Raw genomic sequence first — 24,959 nt, 5'->3', positions numbered from 1 at the left:
GCGGAGGATGTGCAGGCAGCAGGAGGCAGTGCACGGGCAGAGGCAGAGCTGCAGCAGCAGCAAGATGGTGGGAGCCATGAAGGCTCGGGGCCTTCGACATCGGAGGGGCAGGCATCGGCCGGAGGGCAGGAGGACCCAGGACAGAGAGTGTCTTCCGTGTGGCAGCGGTTGGGCCACGCCATAGGTGCGGAGCGGCGGCGGGCGGAAGAGGCGCGGCTCACAATGGTCAGGGCGGAGAACTCCATGCGGAGGGCCCTGAGGCGGGCCGAGTGCCTCGAGGCAATCCGCAGGGGGTTGGAGGAGGACACGGCGTCGTCCCTGCGGACCCTCGGGGCCATGGAACTGGACCGCCTCCGGGACATCGAACAGGAGTTCGATGATGCCCTGGCCCGGAACACCACAGAGTGAGCCGCTGGACTTGCCCGCCGCCTTTGTATATAGTTCTTTAGTTTTAGGTTTCCTTTTTTTTTTCTTATGATTTGGAGTCGACGGACACTGCTCCACTTTTTGTATATAGTTGATATTTAGGTAGGTTTTTTAGGAGGTTTCCTTAGTTCTGTTGTGATGATGGACCCTTGTTATTTTTGTACATAGTTCTTTGTTGCACGGAGAGTTTTGACATTTCACTTTGGACAACATTTTTTGGATTAAATTTTCTAGTTTTGTGTTTTTATGCGGACATGCAGCTTCTTTTTTCACATTTACATTGTAGTTAGTTTTCTTTCTTTAGCATTCGTATTTTTTTCTAATACATTTTTTTTTACATTGTTCACTGTGTGGTTTCATCTCATTGGTTTCATGCATGTCATGTTGTGTGTTTTCCCATTCAATTGGAATATATGTGTGTGACGGACATGGGTTCATTTGCTTCATGAACATTGGGGGTGTAACATGTGATTTCCATTTCCATGTGGGTGAATGGGTTACTTGGTAGGGCTTTTTGGCTGTGGAGGCTGACCAATACGCACATTGTGAGGACCTGGTGGAGGGTGACCCTGGTGGCAGGGGGGTGGGGGTGGTGGGAGACATGAGTGGGGGCCTGGTGGAGGGTGCCCCTGGGGGCTGGGGGGTGGGGGTGGTGGGAGACATGAGTGGGGGCCTGGTGGAGGCTGCCCCAGCACTGCTGGGGGGTGGGGGTGGTGGGAGACATGAGTGGGGGCCTGGTGGAGGGTGCCCCTGGTGGCTGGGGGGTGGGGGTGGTGGGAGACATGAGTGGGGGCCTGGTGGAGGGTGCCCCTGCACTGCTGGGGGGTGGGGGTGGTGGGAGACATGAGTGGGGGCCTGGTGGAGGGTGCCCCTGGTGGCGGGGGGGTGGGGGTGATAGGGGACATGAGTGGGGGCCTGGTGGAGGCTGCCCCTGCACTGCTGGGGGGTGGGGGTGGTGGGAGACATGAGTGGGGGCCTGGTGGAGGGTGCCCCTGCACTGCTGGGGGGTGGGGGTGGTGGGAGACATGAGTGGGGGCCTGGTGGAGGGTGCCCCTGGTGGCTGGGGGGTGGGGGTGGTGGGAGACATGAGTGGGGGCCTGGTGGAGGGTGCCCCAGCACTGCTGGGGGGTGGGGGTGGTGGGAGACATGAGTGGGGGCCTGGTGGAGGGTGCCCCTGGTGGCTGGGGGGTGGGGGTGGTGGGAGACATGAGTGGGGGCCTGGTGGAGGGTGCCCCTGCACTGCTGGGGGGTGGGGGTGGTGGGAGACATGAGTGGGGGCCTGGTGGAGGGTGCCCCTGGTGGCGGGGGGGTGGGGGTGATAGGGGACATGAGTGGGGGCCTGGTGGAGGCTGCCCCTGCACTGCTGGGGGGTGGGGGTGGTGGGAGACATGAGTGGGGGCCTGGTGGAGGGTGCCCCTGCACTGCTGGGGGGTGGGGGTGGTGGGAGACATGAGTGGGGGCCTGGTGGAGGGTGCCCCTGGTGGCTGGGGGGTGGGGGTGGTGGGAGACATGAGTGGGGGCCTGGTGGAGGGTGCCCCAGCACTGCTGGGGGGTGGGGGTGGTGGGAGACATGAGTGGGGGCCTGGTGGAGGGTGCCCCTGGTGGCTGGGGGGTGGGGGTGGTGGGAGACATGAGTGGGGGCCTGGTGGAGGGTGCCCCTGCACTGCTGGGGGGTGGGGGTGGTGGGAGACATGAGTGGGGGCCTGGTGGAGGGTGCCCCTGGTGGCGGGGGGGTGGGGGTGATAGGGGACATGAGTGGGGGCCTGGTGGAGGGTGCCCCTGCACTGCTGGGGGGTGGGGGTGGTGGGAGACATGAGTGGGGGCCTGGTGGAGGGTGCCCCTGCACTGCTGGGGGGTGGGGGTGGTGGGAGACATGAGTGGGGGCCTGGTGGAGGGTGCCCCTGGTGGCTGGGGGGTGGGGGTGGTGGGAGACATGAGTGGGGGCCTGGTGGAGGGTGCCCCAGCACTGCTGGGGGGTGGGGGTGGTGGGAGACATGAGTGGGGGCCTGGTGGAGGGTGCCCCTGGTGGCTGGGGGGTGGGGGTGGTGGGAGACATGAGTGGGGGCCTGGTGGAGGGTGCCCCTGCACTGCTGGGGGGTGGGGGTGGTGGGAGACATGAGTGGGGGCCTGGTGGAGGGTGCCCCAGCACTGCTGGGGGGTGGGGGTGGTGGGAGACATGAGTGGGGGCCTGGTGGAGGGTGCCCCTGGTGGCTGGGGGGTGGGGGTGGTGGGAGACATGAGTGGGGGCCTGGTGGAGGGTGCCCCTGCACTGCTGGGGGGTGGGGGTGGTGGGAGACATGAGTGGGGGCCTGGTGGAGGGTGCCCCTGCACTGCTGGGGGGTGGGGGTGGTGGGAGACATGAGTGGGGGCCTGGTGGAGGGTGCCCCTGCACTGCTGGGGGGTGGGGGTGGTGGGAGACATGAGTGGGGGCCTGGTGGAGGGTGACCCTGGTGGCTGGGGGGTGGGGGTGGTGGGAGACATGAGTGGGGGCCTGGTGGAGGGTGCCCCTGCACTGCTGGGGGGTGGGGGTGGTGGGAGACATGAGTGGGGGCCTGGTGGAGGGTGACCCTGGTGGCTGGGGGGTGGGGGTGGTGGGAGACATGAGTGGGGGCCTGGTGGAGGGTGACCCTGGTGGCTGGGGGGTGGGGGTGATAGGGGACATGAGTGGGGGCCTGGTGGAGGGTGCCCCTGCACTGCTGGGGGGTGGGGGTGGTGGGAGACATGAGTGGGGGCCTGGTGGAGGGTGCCCCTGCACTGCTGGGGGGTGGGGGTGGTGGGAGACATGAGTGGGGGCCTGGTGGAGGGTGACCCTGGTGGCTGGGGGTTGGGGGTGGTGGGAGACATGAGTGGGGGCCTGGTGGAGGGTGCCCCAGCACTGCTGGGGGGTGGGGGTGGTGGGAGACATGAGTGGGGGCCTGGTGGAGGGTGCCCCTGGTGGCTGGGGGTGGGGGTGGTGGGAGACATGAGTGGGGGCCTGGTGGAGGGTGCCCCTGCACTGCTGGGGGGTGGGGGTGGTGGGAGACATATGTGGGGGCCTGGTGGAGGGTGCCCCTGGTGGCGGGGGGGTGGGGGTGATAGGGGACATGAGTGGGGGCCTGGTGGAGGGTGCCCCTGGTGGCTGGGGGGTGGGGGTGGTGGGAGACATGAGTGGGGGCCTGGTGGAGGGTGCCCCTGGTGGCGGGGGGGTGGGGGTGATAGGGGACATGAGTGGGGGCCTGGTGGAGGGTGCCCCTGCACTGCTGGGGGGTGGGGGTGGTGGGAGACATGAGTGGGGGCCTGGTGGAGGGTGCCCCTGGTGGCTGGGGGGTGGGGGTGGTGGGAGACATGAATGGGGGCCTGGTGGAGGGTGCCCCTGGTGGCTGGGGGGTGGGGGTGGTGGGAGACATGAGTGGGGGCCTGGTGGAGGGTGCCCCAGCACTGCTGGGGGGTGGGGGTGGTGGGAGACATGAGTGGGGGCCTGGTGGAGGGTGCCCCTGGTGGCGGGGGGGTGGGGGTGATAGGGGACATGAGTGGGGGCCTGGTGGAGGGTGCCCCTGCACTGCTGGGGGGTGGGGGTGGTGGGAGACATGAGTGGGGGCCTGGTGGAGGGTGCCCCTGGTGGCTGGGGGGTGGGGGTGGTGGGAGACATGAGTGGGGGCCTGGTGGAGGGTGCCCCAGCACTGCTGGGGGGTGGGGGTGGTGGGAGACATGAGTGGGGGCCTGGTGGAGGGTGCCCCTGGTGGCTGGGGGGTGGGGGTGGTGGGAGACATGAGTGGGGGCCTGGTGGAGGGTGACCCTGGTGGCTGGGGGGTGGGGGTGGTGGGAGACATGAGTGGGGGCCTGGTGGAGGGTGACCCTGGTGGCTGGGGGGTGGGGGTGATAGGGGACATGAGTGGGGGCCTGGTGGAGGGTGCCCCTGCACTGCTGGGGGGTGGGGGTGGTGGGAGACATGAGTGGGGGCCTGGTGGAGGGTGCCCCTGCACTGCTGGGGGGTGGGGGTGGTGGGAGACATGAGTGGGGGCCTGGTGGAGGGTGACCCTGGTGGCTGGGGGTTGGGGGTGGTGGGAGACATGAGTGGGGGCCTGGTGGAGGGTGCCCCAGCACTGCTGGGGGGTGGGGGTGGTGGGAGACATGAGTGGGGGCCTGGTGGAGGGTGCCCCTGGTGGCTGGGGGGTGGGGGTGGTGGGAGACATGAGTGGGGGCCTGGTGGAGGGTGCCCCTGCACTGCTGGGGGGTGGGGGTGGTGGGAGACATATGTGGGGGCCTGGTGGAGGGTGCCCCTGGTGGCGGGGGGGTGGGGGTGATAGGGGACATGAGTGGGGGCCTGGTGGAGGGTGCCCCTGGTGGCTGGGGGGTGGGGGTGGTGGGAGACATGAGTGGGGGCCTGGTGGAGGGTGCCCCTGCACTGCTGGGGGGTGGGGGTGCAGGGGGACATGAGCAGGTGTGCAGGGTAGTCCCCTGTTTTGTGGGCTGCCTGCAGGGGCTGTGGAGGGTGTACAGGGAACACCTGTGAGGACCCACCCAGCCTAATTGCGTGTGATAATTCCCGCACACCCCTGTAATACACGTACCAAGCCAAATCGCGTGTGATAATTCCCACGCACCCCTGTAATACACGTACCTGGCCAAATCGCATGTGAAACTTCCCGCATACCCCTGTAATACACGTACCCTGGCCAATCGCGTGTTGAACTTCCCGCGTACCCCTGTAATACACGTACCCTGGCCAATCGCGTGTTAAACTTCCCGCGTACCCCTGTAATATACGTACCCTGGCTAATCGCGTGTATAACTTCACGCGTACCCCTGTAATACACGTACCCTGGCCAATCGCGTGTTAAACTTCCCGCGTACCCCTGTAATACACGTACCCTGGCCAATCGCGTGTTAAACTTCCCGCGTACCCCTGTAATACACGTACCCTGGCTAATCGCGTGTTAAACTTCCCGCGTACCCCTGTAATACACTTACCCTGGCTAATCGCGTGTTAAACTTCCCGCGTACCCCTGTAATACACGAACCCTGGCCAATCGCGTGTTAAACTTCCCGCGTACCCCTGTAATACACGTACCCTGGCTAATCGCGTGTATGACTTCACGTGTACCCCTGTTATACACTTACACTGGCTAATCGCGTGTTAAACTTCCCGCGTACCCCTTTGATACACGTACCCTGGCCAATCGCGTGTTAAACTTCCCGCGTACCCCTGTAATACACGTACCCTGGCCAATCGCGTGTTAAACTTCCCGCGTACCCCTGTAATACACGTACCCTGGCCAATCGCGTGTTAAACTTCCCGCGTACCCCTGTAATACACGTACCCTGGCTAATCGCGTGTATAACTTCACGTGTACCCCTGTAATACACTTACCCTGGCTAATCGCGTGTTAAACTTCCCGCGTACCCCTGTAATACACGTACCCTGGCCAATCGCGTGTTAGACTTCCCGCGTACCCCTGTAATACACGTACCCTGGCCAATCGCGTGTTAAACTTCCCGCGTACCCCTGTAATACACGTACCCTGGCCAATCGCGTGTTAAACTTCCCGCGTACCCCTGTAATACACGTACCCTGGCTAATCGCGTGTATGACTTCACGTGTACCCCTGTAATACACTTACCCTGGCTAATCGCGTGTATGACTTCACGTGTACCCCTGATATGCACGTTACCCGCTTTGCGTTCCTTGTTTGGCTGCCCTGTAAACTGGTCCAGGGTTAGCGCAGCCCTTTGCGATGATTTAGCGATTTTGCTGGCTTTTCCTTGCGCGAGGGCGTTCTTGGGGGCGTTACTGGCGCTGCTGCAGGGTCGCTGCGATACTCTGCGCCACGGCTGGTTTGGGAGCATGAAATCCATGAATACGCTGTGCGCGGAAATCGGTTTTAGCGCACGTGCCTGGCGCAGTCAATCGCACGCGGACACTCTGCGCCAGCCGCTTGCGACACTTTTCTGCGAAATTCTATGAATTACCCTGACAGTCTTTCTCACTACCTTCAGAAGGTACACTAAGTGCTGAGAACAGAGCGGGGTCCCAGACCTGAGGAGACCCGCACCAGCCAATCAGGGAGCACAAATCCTAGGGTGGAGGCTAATGGGCAAGGGCCAATGATAGTCCTGCAACCCTGCAACAATGCAATAGGATGGTTCTAAGTTGTGACGACATTTGCTAACAAAAACCCCTGACACGTGCTCAGGAGCTGTGATTCTTGGAGAGTTGTTTTCCTGTATGATCCCTGTCTGTTATGGAAAATAAAGGACAGTTCCCTTGGCTGAGTCCTCTGTCATTACTTGGGGAGGGTTTGTTGGGCCTGGGCACTCTGGGATCCACTGATATACCTAGTTTACTGCTTATTGAAGATGAACTTGCTCTTCCGTAATTTGCGATTAATTTCTGCGCACTGGTCAAGCATGTACTCCCAGAAGAGCATGTTTAAGAATGGTTTGGGGGTCTTTTTACAATTACTCCTGGGTGCAGGTAGAAATGTGAGGAGTTTTATGGGGGTTTTGGCCTCATAGGTGTTGTTCATCCCAGGTATTATTCCTAAAATATCCCATGTGGTGAATACTTACTACCCCCATTTTCTGGTGTGGTAAAAGCAGGTGACATTTGCAAATACCTCCTGTTGTTAGTGTTACTGCTAAGCTCATATTGAGATCCTTTAAATGTTGACAATCTCACTTGCGTTAAGGAAACAGACTCCCTGTGTAACTCTTATGCATAATGTTTTTTTCTCTACACATTGATTCAAGAATGAAATACTTAGCTTAGATTTGAACTGGGTACTGCATGCATCCATTTGTCTTCCGTCGGTATGCTTCATTAGGCAAGACCAGGAAGACAAGGACACATAGAAGAAATAATCCTAGTGCTCGCCTTTCTCTCATAGGTCAGCTTTTGCACGGTTCAAAGTGACTTTGCACTGCTGAAAAGTAACTTTGCACTGCCAACACAAACCCTGATTCATAGAACTGTGCAAATTGAAATGTTGCAGTGCAAATTCAGTGCAAGTGGTCATATATGCAGTCTAAATGACTTTTCACTGCAAAAATACACTTTGCACAGTTCCATGAATCAGTGTTTGTGTCGGCAGTGCAAAGTCACTTTTCAGCAGCACAAAGTCACTTTGGTCGGTACAGAATTCCATGAATCAGGTCCATTGCCTTTTTTTACTGAAGTATTAACCCCTTAGGTGCTAAGGGTGAGTATGTTTGTTCTGAATTCCCACAAGGAATCATTGTAGGCTGTGCTCCCTGCTGCAGTTTAATGGTTTTTAATGAGCTTGCCATTGTGCCAACGCTATGGAATAATTCAATGGAAGGCAGTGATATCTAGTAATCACTAGCAATAGGACTAAAAAAAAGGTGGTTGCTGACGGTAGATTTTATGAACTAAATCTGAAACTCGATAGTATTAAATGTACATGCAATGTTTCAGCATTGTTTCCGGTCCAAACCCTTATGGGAAAGGTTTTAGCACCAGCTTTCAAAGGGGCTCAGAGTGAATGAAACTGCTTATTTTGAGAACGGAAAAGGTTGGCTTACCCAACACTTATTAAATCATAACAGTCAACCTAGCCAGAAGATAATAAGGTAAATTGCAGATACGTGATTGGTTGTGGCAAGGGGAGAGGTACAATGGTGGCGCAGTGCGATGTACATGGGAGTTCTTCTGTAATGAATGGATCATTCACCTAGAAGGGCATAGAATGGATTCATTTCTGAAACTGACAAGGCTAGCGTGAATGGCAGTGGAAGTGTGGGGATAACATGACCTGATTAGCTATTCATAAAGGAGGCATTTCCAAAGATAGACCTAAGGAAAGTAGGAAGTCAGCAACAGACAATGGACGTTAAGTATTCTCACAAATGTCAGTCTTGTTTAATGAGGTTGGGTTTTTGACAAGATCTGGGGTGTAAGATGTGCAGAGCCATTTAATATTCAATAAAGGTTTGCGGATGTTGCATGAGGGGGTGTGATGGAGTGGAGGTGGCAAGGCATTTCAGGAATAGATGACACAATGAAGGAAGGTTTAGAGCAGTATAACTAAAAGAGAAAACAGTTCTGGAAAACAAGATATCTATTGATAACATAGCGGGGTACAGCAGGATCTAGGAGGTCCACATGCACTCTGTTGTTCCCCATTTGATGAAACCATGGTCCTGCTACGCTCAGTATGAAGAGAAAGCTTGTTTAGCTCTGCATCTGTAAAAATAGTGAAACCGCTGTGATGACTTTAGAAAAGCCAAGCATGCTCTGCTATTCTTACTCAGAGGGCGCACATGTCATATTTTGTGATTTCAATTTCGGATTGAAAGTGTCGATGGCTGTAGAAAAGAAGTTGATACAATATTTAAAAAAAGGTGAAAACATTTTTGTTCCTTTATATTAGTTTTCTCATAGACTTATGTGAAAAATTGTTCATTGCGGTGGCAACTGAAATTTGTCTTTCAATTAAAGCACAATTACAATGTTTACTAAACTAGAACTTTTCCAAGTTGAAAGTCAGATCCGTGGCATGATACAATTTCTAGAGTTAGGTTAGCCTTATATTGAGAGAGGAAGAAAGCATTTCATATTTGATCTTCCACACACATACCAAAAAAGCTCAAAACTTTCTACATACTTATCCCGCTCAAAAATTAACACAACCACCTCTCGCACCGCAAGCCGCATGCACTTCACCGCACCACTGCAACACCTAAGCTGCACCAACAGCACACGAGGACTGATATCACTCCGATACTCGCACCAAAAGCTCAGCACACGGTGCATACTGAGTTGAAGCTGCCAACAGAACACCACTCCTCTCACTATCCTACTCCCTCTTCACCCTACTAACCCATCCCACGCTCTCGTTTGCAGATCCGCCAGAGCGCCTGGGGACCAACTCCGTTGGTGACGGTGCGTGGTACAAATACTTTTTAACATTTAACATTTAATATATCAACACCTGTCCAGAAGGAGGCAGGGCTAGCTTCTGGTTATTTATTCATGCATGTTTTCTTGAGCACTATTATGTCCTCTTGATGGTTCTTTGAATAATTCATTATTGTGTCACTGGAAATCTGATGATGCTAAGCTTGACTCACCACTGCACTCCTCATTCCAATGGGGACGCATGTGGGAGAAAAACACTGAAAACAGTGTTTCCATGGATTTCCCCATGATCATAAAATTCTCCACGGATTTCTTGCATGGAGTAGGAAACCTGTAATGAAGTTCCGACCAGGGATTTATTACAGGGTTTCCTGCTCTACCTGGGAAATCCAAAGCCTAAGGGCCAGATACATGGAATTTTTTGCATGGATCAAAGTGACATAGATCCAGATTCATGGAACTGTGCAAAGTGTATTTTTCCTGTGCAAAGTCAGTGCATAGTCATTTCTGCAGTACAAAATTACTTTGCACTGCAAAAATAGACTTTGCACAGTTCCATGAATCAGAGTTTGTGTTGGCAGTGCAAAGTCACTTTGAACCGTGCAAGACACCCATAAATCGGGCCCTAGGCGGGGGGAACAGTACATTCTTTCCTGTCAAAAACGTGGTAACCAGCAGATTGTGTGTGCTTTTTTACACTTAAAACTGTATCCAGCGCAGGATGAGAGAAGAGGAAGCTGCACACACAGCTGGCTTTTACCATGTTTACAAGCAACATACAGCTTAACACTTAAATGTGTATTTGATAAAATGCTGCAGAACAGTACAACTTGCTTTGTGTTATTAATTATAAATCATTCAAGGACTTGAATGTGACATGCTATGGCTTAGTGTAGCTTGCTTTACCATTGACATTAACTTAACAAATAGTGCAAAAGTACAACATATATGAGGCAGTGGAGTAACTTTGCTGAAAATGTTGGGGGGGACATGACAACTGAAGGAAAGGGGTGGGGTTAAGAGAGGGCGGATGGTGGCTCTGAGGGATTGTTTCGGCCAAATTGTTAAAAATAAATTGGTTGAATGGTAGATTTGACCGAATTTGGTCACCATCATTAGTTTGAAGCAGAAGATATTTTTGGCTTCAGCGGTTGCAGGGGTGTCCACTGCTTCCTCAGCATTGGTGGCAGAGAACCCAACAAAAAAGAAGAAGAAAAGGGACGCTGCAGCGTCAGATCTGACCCGCGTTAAAGGGATGGATCTGACGCTGCAGGTTACAGGAGAGGCAGCGGATGGAGAAAAGGTAAGTAGCGGGGTTAATGGGTGTACTGGTGGTTTGAGGGGACATGGGTTTGTTTTTTTGGACTGAAGTAAAAATGTATTTGCAGCAAAACTGACCACGGTTAATTCCACCGTGATTTTGTACGTAGGCCAAAGAACCTAAATCCCAGAGGGATAATACTAAACTACTACACCTCACAAGTCCATTGCTGATGCTCTGTTATAACTTTCATAAGACTGGTGGCCAATCTTTAATATTCAATTGGGCCCCCACACATCTTCAGCCGGCCTCCCATGCACCCAGTGACACAACATAACATTCACAAACTTAATTCCACTAGAACATACAAACACTGCATTAATTATTATTCATTCAAAAACAAAAGTCAACACACATATGCTTGCACACACTCTCACTCACACACAGATGCACCCAGCACCTCCACTGACATACTCTGTGTGCACACAAAATGTATATGTACATTTAAAATAACACATGGAAACAGTGGCACAACGTCCATTGAGCACACCAGACTTTATCACACCATGATACCTGAAATATTGGGCTAAGTTGACTTGACCTAGCTGAACTATAACGCCATGGCCGAAAGGACCAGATTCACTGGAATGTCGGCAATTTGCCATATTTTTCCTTTCATTCAAAGGCAGAAACCATTGGTTAATGCAGTGCAATGGGTGATCAACTATAATTGTTATAGATTTTTAAATGCCATATATCTCCAAACTTGAGTTCTGCACCTTATATGTCTACGTGCTGATAGAATTTTTTTCTACAAGATTTTGACTGATTAAAATTAAGGTATGTTTTCCTGTGTTCAAATGGCTCCAAACAGTGGAGTACCGAGTGAGAGAGTCGCAAGGGGGTGGTCAAGCTGCCCCCGTAGCTCTTTTAAGAGCCACACCAGGACATTTGTCATTGGGACACCTCTGCCATTCGGCACCTCAAAGAGGGTGCCCAACGGCAAAAGTGTCCCACTGGCAGGCCAATGTGTGCTGAGCAATTCCTGCTCAGCACGGTCATAGTCCTGGCAGCAGGACACCTTACCTGTTCCGAATGGTAGAGGGGTCCTGCTGCCAGGACAATGTGCCAAGGAGCTCTTGGCACCAGAGGGTCCTCACGTTGCATCAACAGAGTATTACAATGTGAGCCACTAAGCACTGACGGGAGGGAGGGGGATACGATTAGCAAGGACTTTTGTCCCTTTAGAAATTTGAATGGGAGGGAGTGATCAGAAGTGAGAAGGGTGCATAATGTTGCATGCTTTATGAAATAATGACTATAGCTTTAAAACCTAAGGAGGATTTGTTAGGCTCACATTAATCTGCATGATGCTATTGCGACTTTGCATGCAGAATGGGGAAAATGAAACTAAAGCCATTCTCCCATTGCTCAACATATTTCTATGAAAATGTATATACGGTATGGTTAGTTTACTATGAAAGGCTAGTTTATTACGTAATGTGATTGGCTTCCAATGCATTGCTATAAATAATTATATGTTATATGTATTATATAAACAATAAGCACATGAAATGTACAGCAAAACCTTAATAAATGTCTATATCAACTAAGCCTGGAAAGATGTGCTCAGTTGCTTAAATTGTCCACATCCCAGTTTCACCATTTAACCAAGTGTGTGATCCTGAGCAAATTTTTTAATCATATTGTGCCTTATCTGCAGCTCTGTAAGTGATTCTGATTCACTTCAAAGCGTATGTTAATGTATCATGCTATTATAATGGAAAAGCCTAATGACTATAGAGTTGCTCCATGCACAACAATAGTGCAATTTAGGTATTTTGCACCACAAAGTTATTTGTCACTTGGCTTATTTATGGCAACTTATTCTAAAGTCACTTCCATGGTTCCTCCAAGTATCAAAGACTGATGATGCGCCTTGTAATGTCCTTTTCTGTGATGTCACTTCTGTTGGTGCAATCCATATGTTAATTAGGAAGTTTGCATGTATTTTGCCTCAAAAGGCTTGGACAGAGCTCCCCAACAAACATACACAGACACAATAAAAAAAAAGATTTTACCTCTGCTCTGCTTTCAAATACCGCCCGAGCCACGTCTCACGTTACAACGACCTAACCTCTTCACACTCACGTGCCTCGGGACAGAAACCAGGAAGCTGAATGAGCTTCCTAGTTCCTGTCTGTGTGTCGCACGAACACGAAGCCGGAAAACGATACTCTGTGCGGCTGGCCCCCAGAAGTGCTGCTGCTAGCATGACAGCACAGGCTACAAGCCCTGCAACACACAGTTCAGCACCCTGGCTGCTGACTTTGAGTCTGGCCAGCCAGGGAGAGGGCCTGAGCCACGCAGTGCATCCCAGCCCTGAATGAGTTGCAGCGCGGCTGCCAGAAATCTTTGCATTATGTAATGAGACAGCGCAAGCCTTGCTGAGCACCCCAGCCGTGATTGAGCTGTCCAATTACATAATTGATGATTGCGGCCCCCCTGCCTTCCCTCCAAAAGATGGGGGGGACAAAAAGGCATGCCACAGAAGTTGGGGGGACAAAAACCCCTGTTACACCTATAATTACGCCCATGATATGAGGTTACACTCGGCTCGCGTTTTCTTTTCCGTAGCGTGCCATTGAGAATCCTAAAACATGTATTGCAAAAGTGTTCATGTACAGAGCAAAACACTGTGATGACCAAAGCATATGAGTTGTTGCCAGTATTTAGTAATTTGCCCATCTCTTTTGTGGAGGCTCTAGTGAAGTGTAAATTATATTGCAACAGTCTTGTCATGGCAACATCTAGGCTATCATGCGTTGCGCCCTGTGGGTCAGATGATGCAATGGCCGGGTGTACTTTGTATTTTGTATGTCTGGCAAGAAAAGGCAAAAGAAGGAGAGGTCGGAATTGAGTCATGCACAGAGGGTCTTGGCTTTCCTCCACTCTCCAGTTCTCGCGCCTGCCAAAAAGCAAACTATCCACCAGGCAATTGTGAGTTAGGAAAACCTTAGTTTTAGAACCGTTTAAATGCATAAATCTGTCCATCCGACAGATGTGCGTGGGGCATTCTGGGAACATGGTGCTGAGACAATGCTACTCCATCTTACACTTTCTCAAATGTTTATGGTGTTGTTGTGTTTGGAAAGGATGCCATTGGTTTTGGACCCTAAAAATGTGACAACTATTAAAAACGAATCTAAACATAGGAATAACTAAGCTTTACATCCTTTTTGTTTGATATGTGATGCTGGAGAAGTCACATGACATTACATTCTTGTCAACTTACATCATCGGCACATCCACAACATACAAGGGGCCTGATTTACAATAGCGTTTTCCAAAGGAAACATCCCATTGAAAAACACTCTGTAAATCAGACGCAATGTGTAGTTAGCACACTGCAAGAACACAAGCCTTTGTTTATCAGTGAACGAGGTACTGAGTCCTACTGCACCGAAGCTGCATTATTACGTTGAACCTTTTGTCAGTTAAACATGGTATTGCAAACCCAGTGCTTTATATTGCTACAAACATTGGGCCTCATTCCAAGTCGGGCAGTCTGGTAAAAAAGTGCTGGTATCCGTGTATACTGGCACTTTACCGGACTGCCCGACTACAGGTTTACTGGTTGGCACCTGGGCTACCTCCAGCTAAAAGCTTGGCGTTAACCAGGCGCCCTACCACCTGGCTAGATTCCTCAAATTGTGGAAGCTCCTCAAGACTTTCCTCCTTCCCTTCTTCCCTCCTCTGCTAATCTCAAAGTTGCTGTGATTGGTGTCCAGGGCCATTATGTATCCTTTGGGGTCCTGGCCTCCCACACCCAATCATCCCAGCCTCTGCCAACCTCGCAGCACTTCCTTTGGCACCCTCGTCCTTCATCCTATAGGCTTGCAATATCTACCCAATGCGGCTCCAGGCCGCATAGCACTTACCATACTATGCACTTCATCAGCTGCTCACCCATGAGCACGGACATTCCAGCATTTCCCCCCACTCCCACTTCCCCCCTTCCCTCTGCGCTTGCACATTCTGAATACTCACAAGGCATAGCAGGTTGGTCTTTATCTTTCACTGTACCTATTGTTTTCTATCCCATGTTCCCTCCCTGTTGGCCTCTGGGCACTTTTGAAACAGAATTAACTTACTGTATAAGCACGTAACAAATGCACAATAAAATAAAATATAAATGAAATCATGTTAGAAAGCATGTAAACAGACACTATTGTAAGACTGAGAGAATATCACATGCACACACAGACATATAATTTATGGTCTCAATTCTGAATAGGAAGAAAGGGAAAGAGATGCCCAGAGAATCGAGAATCTCTACTTACGTGGAGTTCCTTCAGCCATTTCCATTGCAGTGATTCCTAATGACCACAAGTCACTCTGCGGGAAGAGAAATGGTGGTATGTGAGTTTCCATTAAAAGCTTAAGCTGCTTCATGTAGTAGGAAGCACACATGTGCTATATGAATGCTAAACAGTTATGGTTCATGGTACCAGCAAGGCACTATTTATTTACTTAGTTAAGACCCGGGCAGTTCATATGTGAGACCCGTCATTTATTTATTAATTTGAATTTCTTTCAGCACTGACCCTACCCTTGGGGTCTCGGAATGCCTTACATGGTTCAAAGGTTGAAAAGGTGGAAGTTGAAAAACAAGTAAAAACATGTTTTCAGGATAGGACAGGAATATTGGGATTGGGATAGACAAGTGGTAGCAGTGGAGGGGCAGAGTTATGTGTGGGGAAACTGGTGTGTTTTGTGCCCTTTCTGAAAGTCCTGATGGAGGGTGCAGTGTGGATGTATAGAAGTAGGGTTTTCCATGCTCGGGGTGCCCAGTGGCTAAATGTTTGTTTTGTGTTCATGTTAATGGAATATATAGAAAGTGTTGATTTGCTTGTCTAGTGTTTGTGTGGGTGATGGGACTCTGCACATTCAACCATATCACTCAGACCCTCATTGAACTGTACTGGCTTCCGCTGCAAGCCTGTATTTTCTTCAAATTCTACTGCATCATCTACAAGGCTGTCACCCTGAAGTCCACAGGCTACCTCACTGAGAAACTCATCAACTCTGGAGGCCTATGACCACCAGAAGCAAAGACATGTAAAACAGGCCTTCTCTGTCTATGCTATGCCCCAAGAATCTGGAAACTCCCTCTCATCAACATCAGACTCACCCTTTCGACTCTACTGTTCAGGAAGGAGCTCAAGACCTACTATTCAAGGAATGTCTCCTCGCAAACAGCAAGGTCCACACTCTACTCCCCACCCTACCTAACATGGGGTGATCTAATCCCCACGGTTTCCCCCCCTTATTGCTCATAGATCGCTTGCTGACAAATTGCACCCTTACGCCCTCCCCTGTTGTTAGCTCTCCACTCCCTTTGTTCACTGCTTCCTCCACCATATTCTCCCCCCTATGATTGTAAAGCACTCCGTTGATTCCTCAAGCAAGGTCAGCACCCAATAAATGCAATAATAATAATAGGTTTTGAGTTTGTTGTGAAGGTAAGATGGGGTTTTGTTTTAGATCGCTTTGGATACAATGCAGAATCCTACGAAGGCAATTCTCTGGGGCACAGGGGGCCAGTGGAGCTTGGTGAGAGTGGGGGTGATGCGTGAGTGTTTGAAGAGGTGAAGGATGAGTGTGGCGGCTGTGTTTTGTATGGCTTGTGAGGGGTTGGGGGCAAGTGCGTTGTTGAGGAGAGCATTTCCATATTCCAGGATGGACAGAACCAGCAGTTTCACTGCGGTGCAGAAGTCATTAGGGGGAATGATATGTATTATCTTGCAACTGTGGTGTAGTTGTAGAGTGCATGTTTTTGTGACATTGGCTGTGTGTCGTGTGAAGGAAAGGTGGAGGTCGATGGTAAAGCCAAGGGATTTGACAGAGGTGGAGAGGGAAATGTGTGGGTTGTCCATGGCAAATTCTTAGATCCAGGGGTGAGGCTGGGTTTGGACCTGGGTGGGCAAGTGAGGAAGTATTACGTTTTGGAAGGATTACGTTTGGGAACGTGTGGGCCCATCCAGTTGGTGATTCACTGTAAATTAGTTAAGCCTAATACAATATCCAGGCAGGCCATTGCAATATGATCTGTGCTTCGGGTAGGTGAGTAAACATTATTCCTAAAGAATTAATTGACCAGTCAATACAAGAGAACAGTATGCATACATGCAGCATAAGGCTATAGCAGCATCTACTCTCCCTCACAACCTGCCCCACACTCCCTCACCTCCACCCCCTTCCCTCCTCCGTCCTCCTTCTCCTCCTTCACCCCTGTGCCACCAAAGAAGTTACCAGAGTTGTCTGCTTGTGAGGATAGCTCAGTGGCAATGTGCTTGCCTTGGATGCAAGACGATACGAAGCAACACAGGTTCGATCCCCGGGTCCGCGCTTAGAAAGCTCTGGGTATTAAGCACGTTATAAATAACCCATCATACGTATCATAAAGGCCTCTTCTAAGCAGGTTTCCCCCTGCTCATCCAGGACCATCAAGGATAACATTGGCTATCTTGCCCCTGTTCTCGCTGATTTCTGCAACCACTCTTTCGTCACAGGATCTTTCACCTCCTCTCTGAAGCACTCCCTTGTGTGCCAACTCCTGACCTGAAAAAACCTTCATCAGATCCTACCTGCCCTGCCAACTACCACCCAATTTCTATCACCCCCTTCCTGAGGAAACTTCTGGAGAAGTTGGTTTTGTCCCAACTCAACTCACAACTGAACTTGTTGGTGGTCTCCACAACCATTATTTTGCATTCTGGGAATCCAGAGGCACGGAAACTGCTCTTCTGAACACCTGTGAAGATCTGCTCATATCTCTGAACTCCAACTCCCCAGCTTTTCTTTTCCTTCTCAAACTCTCCTATGCCTTTGACAGTCAACATCCCATCCTCATACAAAGGCTCCACGATACCATTGGTATCTCGGAAACAGGCACTGGACTGGCTGACATTCTTCCTTACTGACTACTCTTCCCAGGTCATCCAGGGCACTTTCTCCTCACCTACTTCCCTCTCCACCTGTGGTGTCCCCCAGGGTTCTATCCCATCCCCCTGGCTCTTTAACATCTACCTTGCTCTGCTTGCACGCCTCATCTCCTCCTTCTCTTCAAACTTCCAGTGTTAAGCAGATGACACACAGCTCTTTTTGAAACTCCCTGCCGACCTTCTTGCACCCTCTATCATCCCTGACTGTTTATCTGCCATCCAGTCCTGGTGCACTGCCAATGATCTCTGCCTCAACGCCTGTAAAACTGAGGTCCTTCCCATCGGACCCATGCTTCCTCCTTCATCCCTTCACTCTGGCCTTCTTCTTTGGGCTCTCCCCCTGCGCCCTCTAGTGAAGCCAGAAACCTTGTAGTCATATTCAACTCCTCTCTCTCCTTCCAGCTTTAAGGGATTTCAATCCGGCACACACCCAAGTCAAAGCTCAGCATGTAGTGCACACCTGAAACCCTTATTTATTTTTCTCTAAAAGTTCAATATTCTGAACGATATACCACTCATATCACACCCTTCTCATGGAACCCCCCACCCCCGGTCACACTAAACCAGGAATCAGGCTAGTTCTCAAAGGTAAATATCTATTTATGTATTTAAAATGTAATCACAACATGTTTTAATAGGTACACAACAATCACCAATGGGATGACCGAACACTGAATAATATCTCTAATACACGAGGAGTAAGTAATGAGCAAAACAATTTCGGCACAGAAAATAATACTTTTGTGTTGGTTCAAATCAGATAGCACTGTGGTTAGCAGTTCCCCCTGCAACACCCCTCAAACCCCCAATAGGCAATGTAAAGAGATAGGAGGAGAGAGAAGGTATTCAGGAATGGCACAAATCTAACAGAATATCAGTCCCACTTTCCCCCTTTCAAACACAAGAGAAAACAGAATTGATTGTCCAGCTGTCAGAATGGCTTTTAAGATTATCTTTAGAATGGACTGGGCAAAACACCAAATCTGGTCAAAATACTGAAATGGTTATAAATTCCTATGGGAGCCGCTTTGGATAGTTGCACACAAGCACAAGCAATGATTTGGTCAACAGAAAACAACTGAAATCTTAAGGTCCAAGTCGGAAGCAGTTTAGAGATATTTTACACGTGTAAAACATTCAGATTTGTGCGATATTCACGATAACGAGAGAATCGCATTGATTTGAAATGGTCACTTGGGTCCGCCTCTTTTTTTCTCCCTGCAGTCCAGGAGCATGCTCCTCCTTGTTTGTTCCTTCCAGAGGCCATATACAACCCTCTTCACACTTCTAGTTTCCTGAGCTGTACCTTGTCATTGTTCCTGTGCTCTCTGTAGACCAGATTCTGTCCTACCATGCAATTAACACCTCCCCATGAGTTTCTGCTGGGGGGGGCTCCTTCTGGGAAGAAACCTGCTTTCCCAGTTTTTTTCAACTTCAGCCAAGCTAATTACTTCATAAACTTAACAAAACCCACATTTGTTGCATTATATACAAACACATTTCTTCCTGGGCCTTAAAATCTGTGGAATCAAAAACACAACTGAAATCAGTATTCCTTTTTGGCAACAATCCTGTTTCTGTTTGCTAATTCAGCAGCCTTTTGAGTTTTAGGTAATTTTAAAGCTACCTTAGTACTCTTCTGACAGCTGTCATTCAGGTCGCCCCGGGTACTGCACCCAAATTTCGGCATTGAGGCTGTCAGTTTTCAGATTTTATATCTTTCACAATGTTTCATTTGGTACATGGATTTTAGCACCAGGCAATACTGTGAATGTTGGAAGGGTTGTGTTATAGGCATTTTGGAGTTTTTGGGCAACAAAGCAAATGACAATTGTAGGCACATTTTTGGGTTTCATTTGCAAAGTGCAGCTTTTCTCTCTGCACTCTGCTTGCTGGCCCTGGGACCCACTGGCACATTTCTGCATGGTGTGCTCCATTCTACTGCACATGCACCATGGGTGGCAGGTTGTGCATCCCTCTTTTTGTGTGCTGAAGCACACGGTTTTTGTGGGTTTTTATAGGTTTTTGGCGCGCACAACGGTTTTGCCGCCATTGTTGCTGTTTCTTTCCGCACAACTGGCAAGGTGATTCTGCATAGCGGAGTGAGTCAATACATCCCACAGAGCCCCCCCTTCTGACTTGAGTTTGACCGCCCGTCAAGGGGAAGTCAGGAGATTGGGATGTTCTTTTCTTTTGTCCATGTGGAGAAATTCAGCTGCTCCTCCCGTCAGTGATGAAGCGATGCGCTCTGCTCGCCAGTTCTGGTCAGGAGTGTTGCTGGTTCTGGTTGGGAGTATGGAACGGCACTCCGGACTCCTTGGGTCTTTCCTCCCGGTCCCTGAGTGCTCCTCCTTGGTACTCCTTTGGATAATTCTTAGTCCAGATGCTACACGATAGAATAGAGCGTGGTTATGGATATTTTCCCACTACTGTGTCCACACGTCATTTGGGGATGTCAGCAGTGGGAAGGACACTTGCATTGGTAATACTTGTCACTATTGCCCATCTGGGTTTCTGGTTGGTTCCTTTATTGGGTTTCCGGTTGGTTCCTCTATTTGCCGCAAAGTATGCCTGGGATGGCAACTCTTCAGCTGGTTTATGTCGACCCACTTATCTTCCCCTTCTGCCAAACTGCCCTTGGTGCTGCAGATTCTGTAGGTGACTAGTGAGATTCTGTCTACAATTTCAAAAGGACCCGCCAAGTTGGGAGGAATTTGTGCTGTTTTGCTTGGTTCCTTTGGAAACTTTAGAAGTAGACCCAGTCTCCTACTTGGTATTCGTTTTTAGTTGTCTTGAGATCATAGTGGGTCTTCATACTGTCTGCAGATCTCTCTAGATTCCGCTGAGCATAGGCAAAAGCATGTTGAAGTTGTTCTCTCAGATTCTCAACATACTCATGAGATGTGGATGCATTTATCTAGGTCTGCTCTTGGGTTTTGTAGAGCAGTTGCTGGGGTAGCACCATCCTTCGTCCAGTCATCAGCTCAAATGGAGATGTTTATGTTGCAGAAGAAGGGGTAGATCAGATGTCCATCAGGAGAAGGGGTAATTGAATGTCTCAACTTGGCCCAGAATCCGCCACAAACTTTTTTAATATGCTCACAATAGTTTTGTTGTACCTCTGAACTCCACAACTAGAGGACAGTCGGTAGGCAATGTGCAGTTTCCTTTTGACCCCAAGTATCTCCCACATCTTTGTCATCACTTCGCTAGTGAAGTGGATACCTGACTCAATCCTTTGGGGTAGTCCAAAACGCAAGAAGATGTGATTGATCATCAGGGCAGCTGATGTTTCTGTGTTGCAATTTGGGGCTGGGAGACATTCCACCCATTTAGTGAACAAGCATGTTACGGTCAACATGTACTTGTTCCCCCTAGAGGAGCGAATCACAGGACCGATAAAATCAACTTGCAAATCTGACCAAGGCAGTGTCATCCCCCTCGTTTGGAGTGGAGCACGGTGTGTGAATGATGTTGGCTGAAATTGTGAACACACAAGACACCCCTTCAAGTATTGGTCGAGGACCTGCCCCATGTGTGGCCAGTATGCAACCTCCCGCAAGAATTCTAATGTCATATGAAACCCCCGATGACTGGCTGTGGCAGCATCATGGGCGTGACTTAGCATCAGACTTAATGAGGTAGGGACCACACACTGGTCATGGCCAGATATGGATCTCTTTACCAGCAAACCGTCTTGGATTCGGAACATTTTTGGACATTTCATCAACACTCTGAGGTCCTCTTTCCAGATGTAATCGGTATCCGTCAAGAGAAAGTTCTCAGGGTCCTCATAGTGTTGATAAAACTTAACAATTATTGAATACCCTTTTTGAGCCGTAATCAAATCAACATCTGGGGTCTCCATACTCCATTGTGCAGTTGAGAGTTCATTGTGAGCATTTGTCTGGGACCTAGTGACAGCAGTGACCTGGATTTTCCCGAACAGGGACTCGATCTCAAGTAGATCCCCTTGGATGGCTCTGGTTTCGGCAAGCTGATCAGCTAGGTAATTTCCAGTTTTGTCTGGTACCTCTACTTTAGAATAACCCTTGATATTTTTCCAGTAGATGGTCATCCCGTTCGAGGTGACCAGATCATCAATATTTTGTATCAATTGTCTGTGTTTTATAGGTTTATTATTAGCACATATCATGCCTCTGTTTTTCCAGTTAACCAGGTGCTCCACGAACCCGTTCCGTACATAATCTGAATCAGTGATTATGGCTAGTTTGTGGAGTTGGTGTTGGAAAGCAGTGAGGATGGCTTGATGCACAGCCATCAGATCTGGCACTTAACTACTACAGGGACTGATTTTGTACCCAGTGGAGGGTTCTGGGGCATCATTCACCCATGCATTCCCCACACAGGCCACAAGTTCCTTTTCCCCATTGTTGTCAACATGGTAGGAACACCCATCCTCATAGACAGTGGGCATTCCCTAACACTTGTCTTCTTCATAGACTTTTTGTGGGAATTAAGGTATGCCTCCATGTTGTCCTTGATTTTAAGACTTTCATCCTTGAGACAGTTTTCTCTGGCACAATCATGCAAGTCAGCCAGACCTTGCGCGAGGGGACTCTTCTTGTTTTGGCCATATCTGACCTCCACAGGAAAGCCTTGCATTGACAGAATCCAGGAAGTAATTCAGGAATTACTCACATTTCCGGCGGATTCTGTCACTTTGAAGATATTGCAAAGTTTGGTGTGGAGTCTCCACTATGATGTGTTCCCCCTGGATAAACGGGCGGTAATTCTTCAATGCCCACACCGTTGCCAGGAGTGCCTTCTCACAATCGTTGAATGTTTCCTCCACAGAGGATAAAGTCTTACTCGCATAGGAGATTACTTTATTGACCTTGTCATGCTTTTGGTATAATACTGCAGTCAAGCATGTATTTGAGAACCCTGTCTCCTAGAAGAACTCCTTGGTTTTGACAGGTTAAGCTAGGCAACGTGCTTGTGAGAGGCTTCTTTTGAGTTGTCTTTCTGCCTCGGCTTGTTCTGGATGCCATCCTCACTTGACCCTCCCCCTTCAAAAGATGGATCAGGGGTCTTGTGATCTCTGCGTAGTCCTCAATGAACTTTCTGCTGTAATTAGTTAGTCCAAGGAGGCTCCTTAGTTCCCGCAGAGTTGTGGGGTCTTTTATTTTCTGGAGTGCTTCTACTTTTTTTTCCTGGGGACAGAGAACTTCAGGAATCATCTCATGACCCAAGAAATTGACACGGGTTCTGCACCACTGTGCCTTTTGGAAAGAGAGTTTTGCTCCGGCAGCCCTCAACTGTATCAGAACATAACGGATCTCCGCTATGTTTTCCTCCACAGTTGAGCTTTTGACTAGAACATCATCTACATAGGCCAGGTTACCCCTTTCACCCAAGTCGGGCATGGCCTTATACAGAAAGATGTTAAATTCCTTGCCGGAACTGATGTATCCGAAGGCAGTCCGGGTCCAAGTGTACTGGTGCCCCCCAAAGGTAAAGGCCAGCTTGTATTTGTCCTCCCTACTGACAGGTACAGTCCAGTACCCATTGGTCAGGTCAATGGCAGTGAATACATTTGACCCCTGGATCTGGGCTAGCCCTTGGTCAATATAAGGAAGAGGCCATCGGGAAGTATGGACCCGTTTGTTGAGCTCCCTCAGGTCAGCGCAGAGTCTCCACTGGCCGTTTGGTTTCAAAATCCCCAGCACCGGATTATTGAAGGTGCTTTGGACTGGATGAATTATCCCACGGGAATCAAGGTTCTTCATTATTTCAGTAAGGGACTCCATTGATGCGACAGGCAAGCGATATTGCTTCACAAACACTGGAGTCATGCCAGGGTCTGTGGGAATTGTTGTGTGGATGTCGGTGCGACCACAGTCATATGAGTCCACCACAAAGAGATCTTGAAAATCTAAGAAAACTTGTTTCAATTTTTGCTTTTGCTCCAGAGACTCACAGGCATCTGCTAGGTTGACTCTCTCTTCAACGATCTGCCTGAAGCCCGGAAAGACTTCTGGTTTGGCTATCTCAGCAGCCTCCTCCAGCTGGGTGGAGGAGTCCCTGGTCAACGTACTGACTTGGACTGATGGCTTCAGGTGGGGAAGGCAGTCCTTGTGGACATGAAAGATCATCTCATCCCTCCTGAAGTCACAGGTCACATCTTCCTTACCACAAGGGCAGGAAGAGTACACCAGGAAATTCCCCCCATGCCGGGTGAAGATCCTGTCTGGTGTTGTGTCATTGTCGCTATCACTGTCAAAACAATCTTTGGGGATTGGTCCAAACAGTCTGTTACCTAAATCTATAGAAAAATGTCAGTCATCAACCGACATTCCAATAATGGTGCCTGCGCCCAGAGTGATACTCTTTAGGTCGCTGTTATCCACCACTATTGGAATGGTGTTGTGTTCTGTGTTGACTAGTGGTGTTGGGTTTACCCCCAACCCTTGCTGTTGGAAGTGAGCATTCAGATGAACATAGGCGTCAGGATTTTTCAGTTTCTGTTCTCTTTTAATTTTTACTTCCAGTGAGAATTGTCAGGTCCATTCTGGGATGGTGACTTCCTCTCCAATCTGAATTTCAACTGCATATGGCAGCAGTTGAGCTGACCGAAAATGCTTTCTCTGGGTCATCAATGTCCATGGGATTATCTGCTAATCAGGACCAGGCTTTGAAGTTTATTAGGTCCAAGCTAATCGCAAAACGATTGAGAATGTCACTGCCTAAATAAAATGCAGCAGGGGCATCTCACACGACCCAACAATTATGGACTATGCTCTTGTTGCCTATGGAAATTTTGAGCATACACCTGCTAGGCAGGAGATGTTTGGAATTGGGTGTTTCCAGGTCCATTTCCCATTTGTCTAACAGTGGGAATGGCTGGATCTTTTGGGAGTTTGCGGAACATGGCCTCGCTGATGAAGCTCTTACCATTGTTCACACACACACTCGGGTGAGAACAGAGTCCTTCCCTTCATTTACCTGAATAGGTATGAACAACTGCTCTCCAATTTTCTGAATATCAGCCAAGCTTTGAGCTGATTTCTCATAATTTTGGACTATAAGAGTGGGATTTTCTGATTGTGAATTTGTATAGAATTTCAGAATGTTCCCTTCCAGTGTGGAATGCCACCTTTCAGAAATAGAGAGGACTCCCCATCACTAGTGTGTTGTCCTACTGCAATTACTGTTACGTCTGGGGTTTGGTTATTCTGGGATTGGAATTCAATTTGGTCAGGTTTCTGTTCAACCATGTGGCACGTGCCATTTAATCTAACATGGTTGACACTATGTTTTAATTTTATTGGTCGGTTAGGATCTTGTTTACACAATCTATGAGGGGAGACAATCTATGCAGGATGTCATTCCCTAGTAAACATGGTGTTCCCTCTCGAGTCACAACTATGACCGGGTGCTTCAA

At 49.6% G+C, this 24,959-nt stretch overlaps 1 protein-coding gene across 4 annotated transcripts in view; it reads right to left on the bottom strand.

The window, feature by feature from the left end:
- The window catches only part of NRK (Nik related kinase), a 1,461,188-nt gene that overhangs the window by 805,002 nt on the left and 631,227 nt on the right, over positions 1 to 24,959 (bottom strand). For all 4 annotated transcript variants that reach the window (XM_069612728.1, XM_069612727.1, XM_069612725.1 and 1 more), the window contains one exon: positions 14,888 to 14,942. In XM_069612728.1, coding sequence (XP_069468829.1) covers positions 14,888 to 14,942 — 55 coding nt within the window. The remainder of the gene's footprint in view (positions 1 to 14,887; positions 14,943 to 24,959) is intronic.

Source organism: Ambystoma mexicanum, chromosome 5p, assembly GCF_040938575.1.
Source record: "Ambystoma mexicanum isolate Mex_15411 chromosome 5p, UKY_AmexF1_1, whole genome shotgun sequence".
Classification (NCBI taxonomy): Eukaryota; Metazoa; Chordata; class Amphibia; order Caudata; family Ambystomatidae; genus Ambystoma; species Ambystoma mexicanum.
The sequence above is the reverse complement of the archived record's forward strand: the minus strand, read 5'-3'. Positions and strand labels throughout refer to the sequence as shown.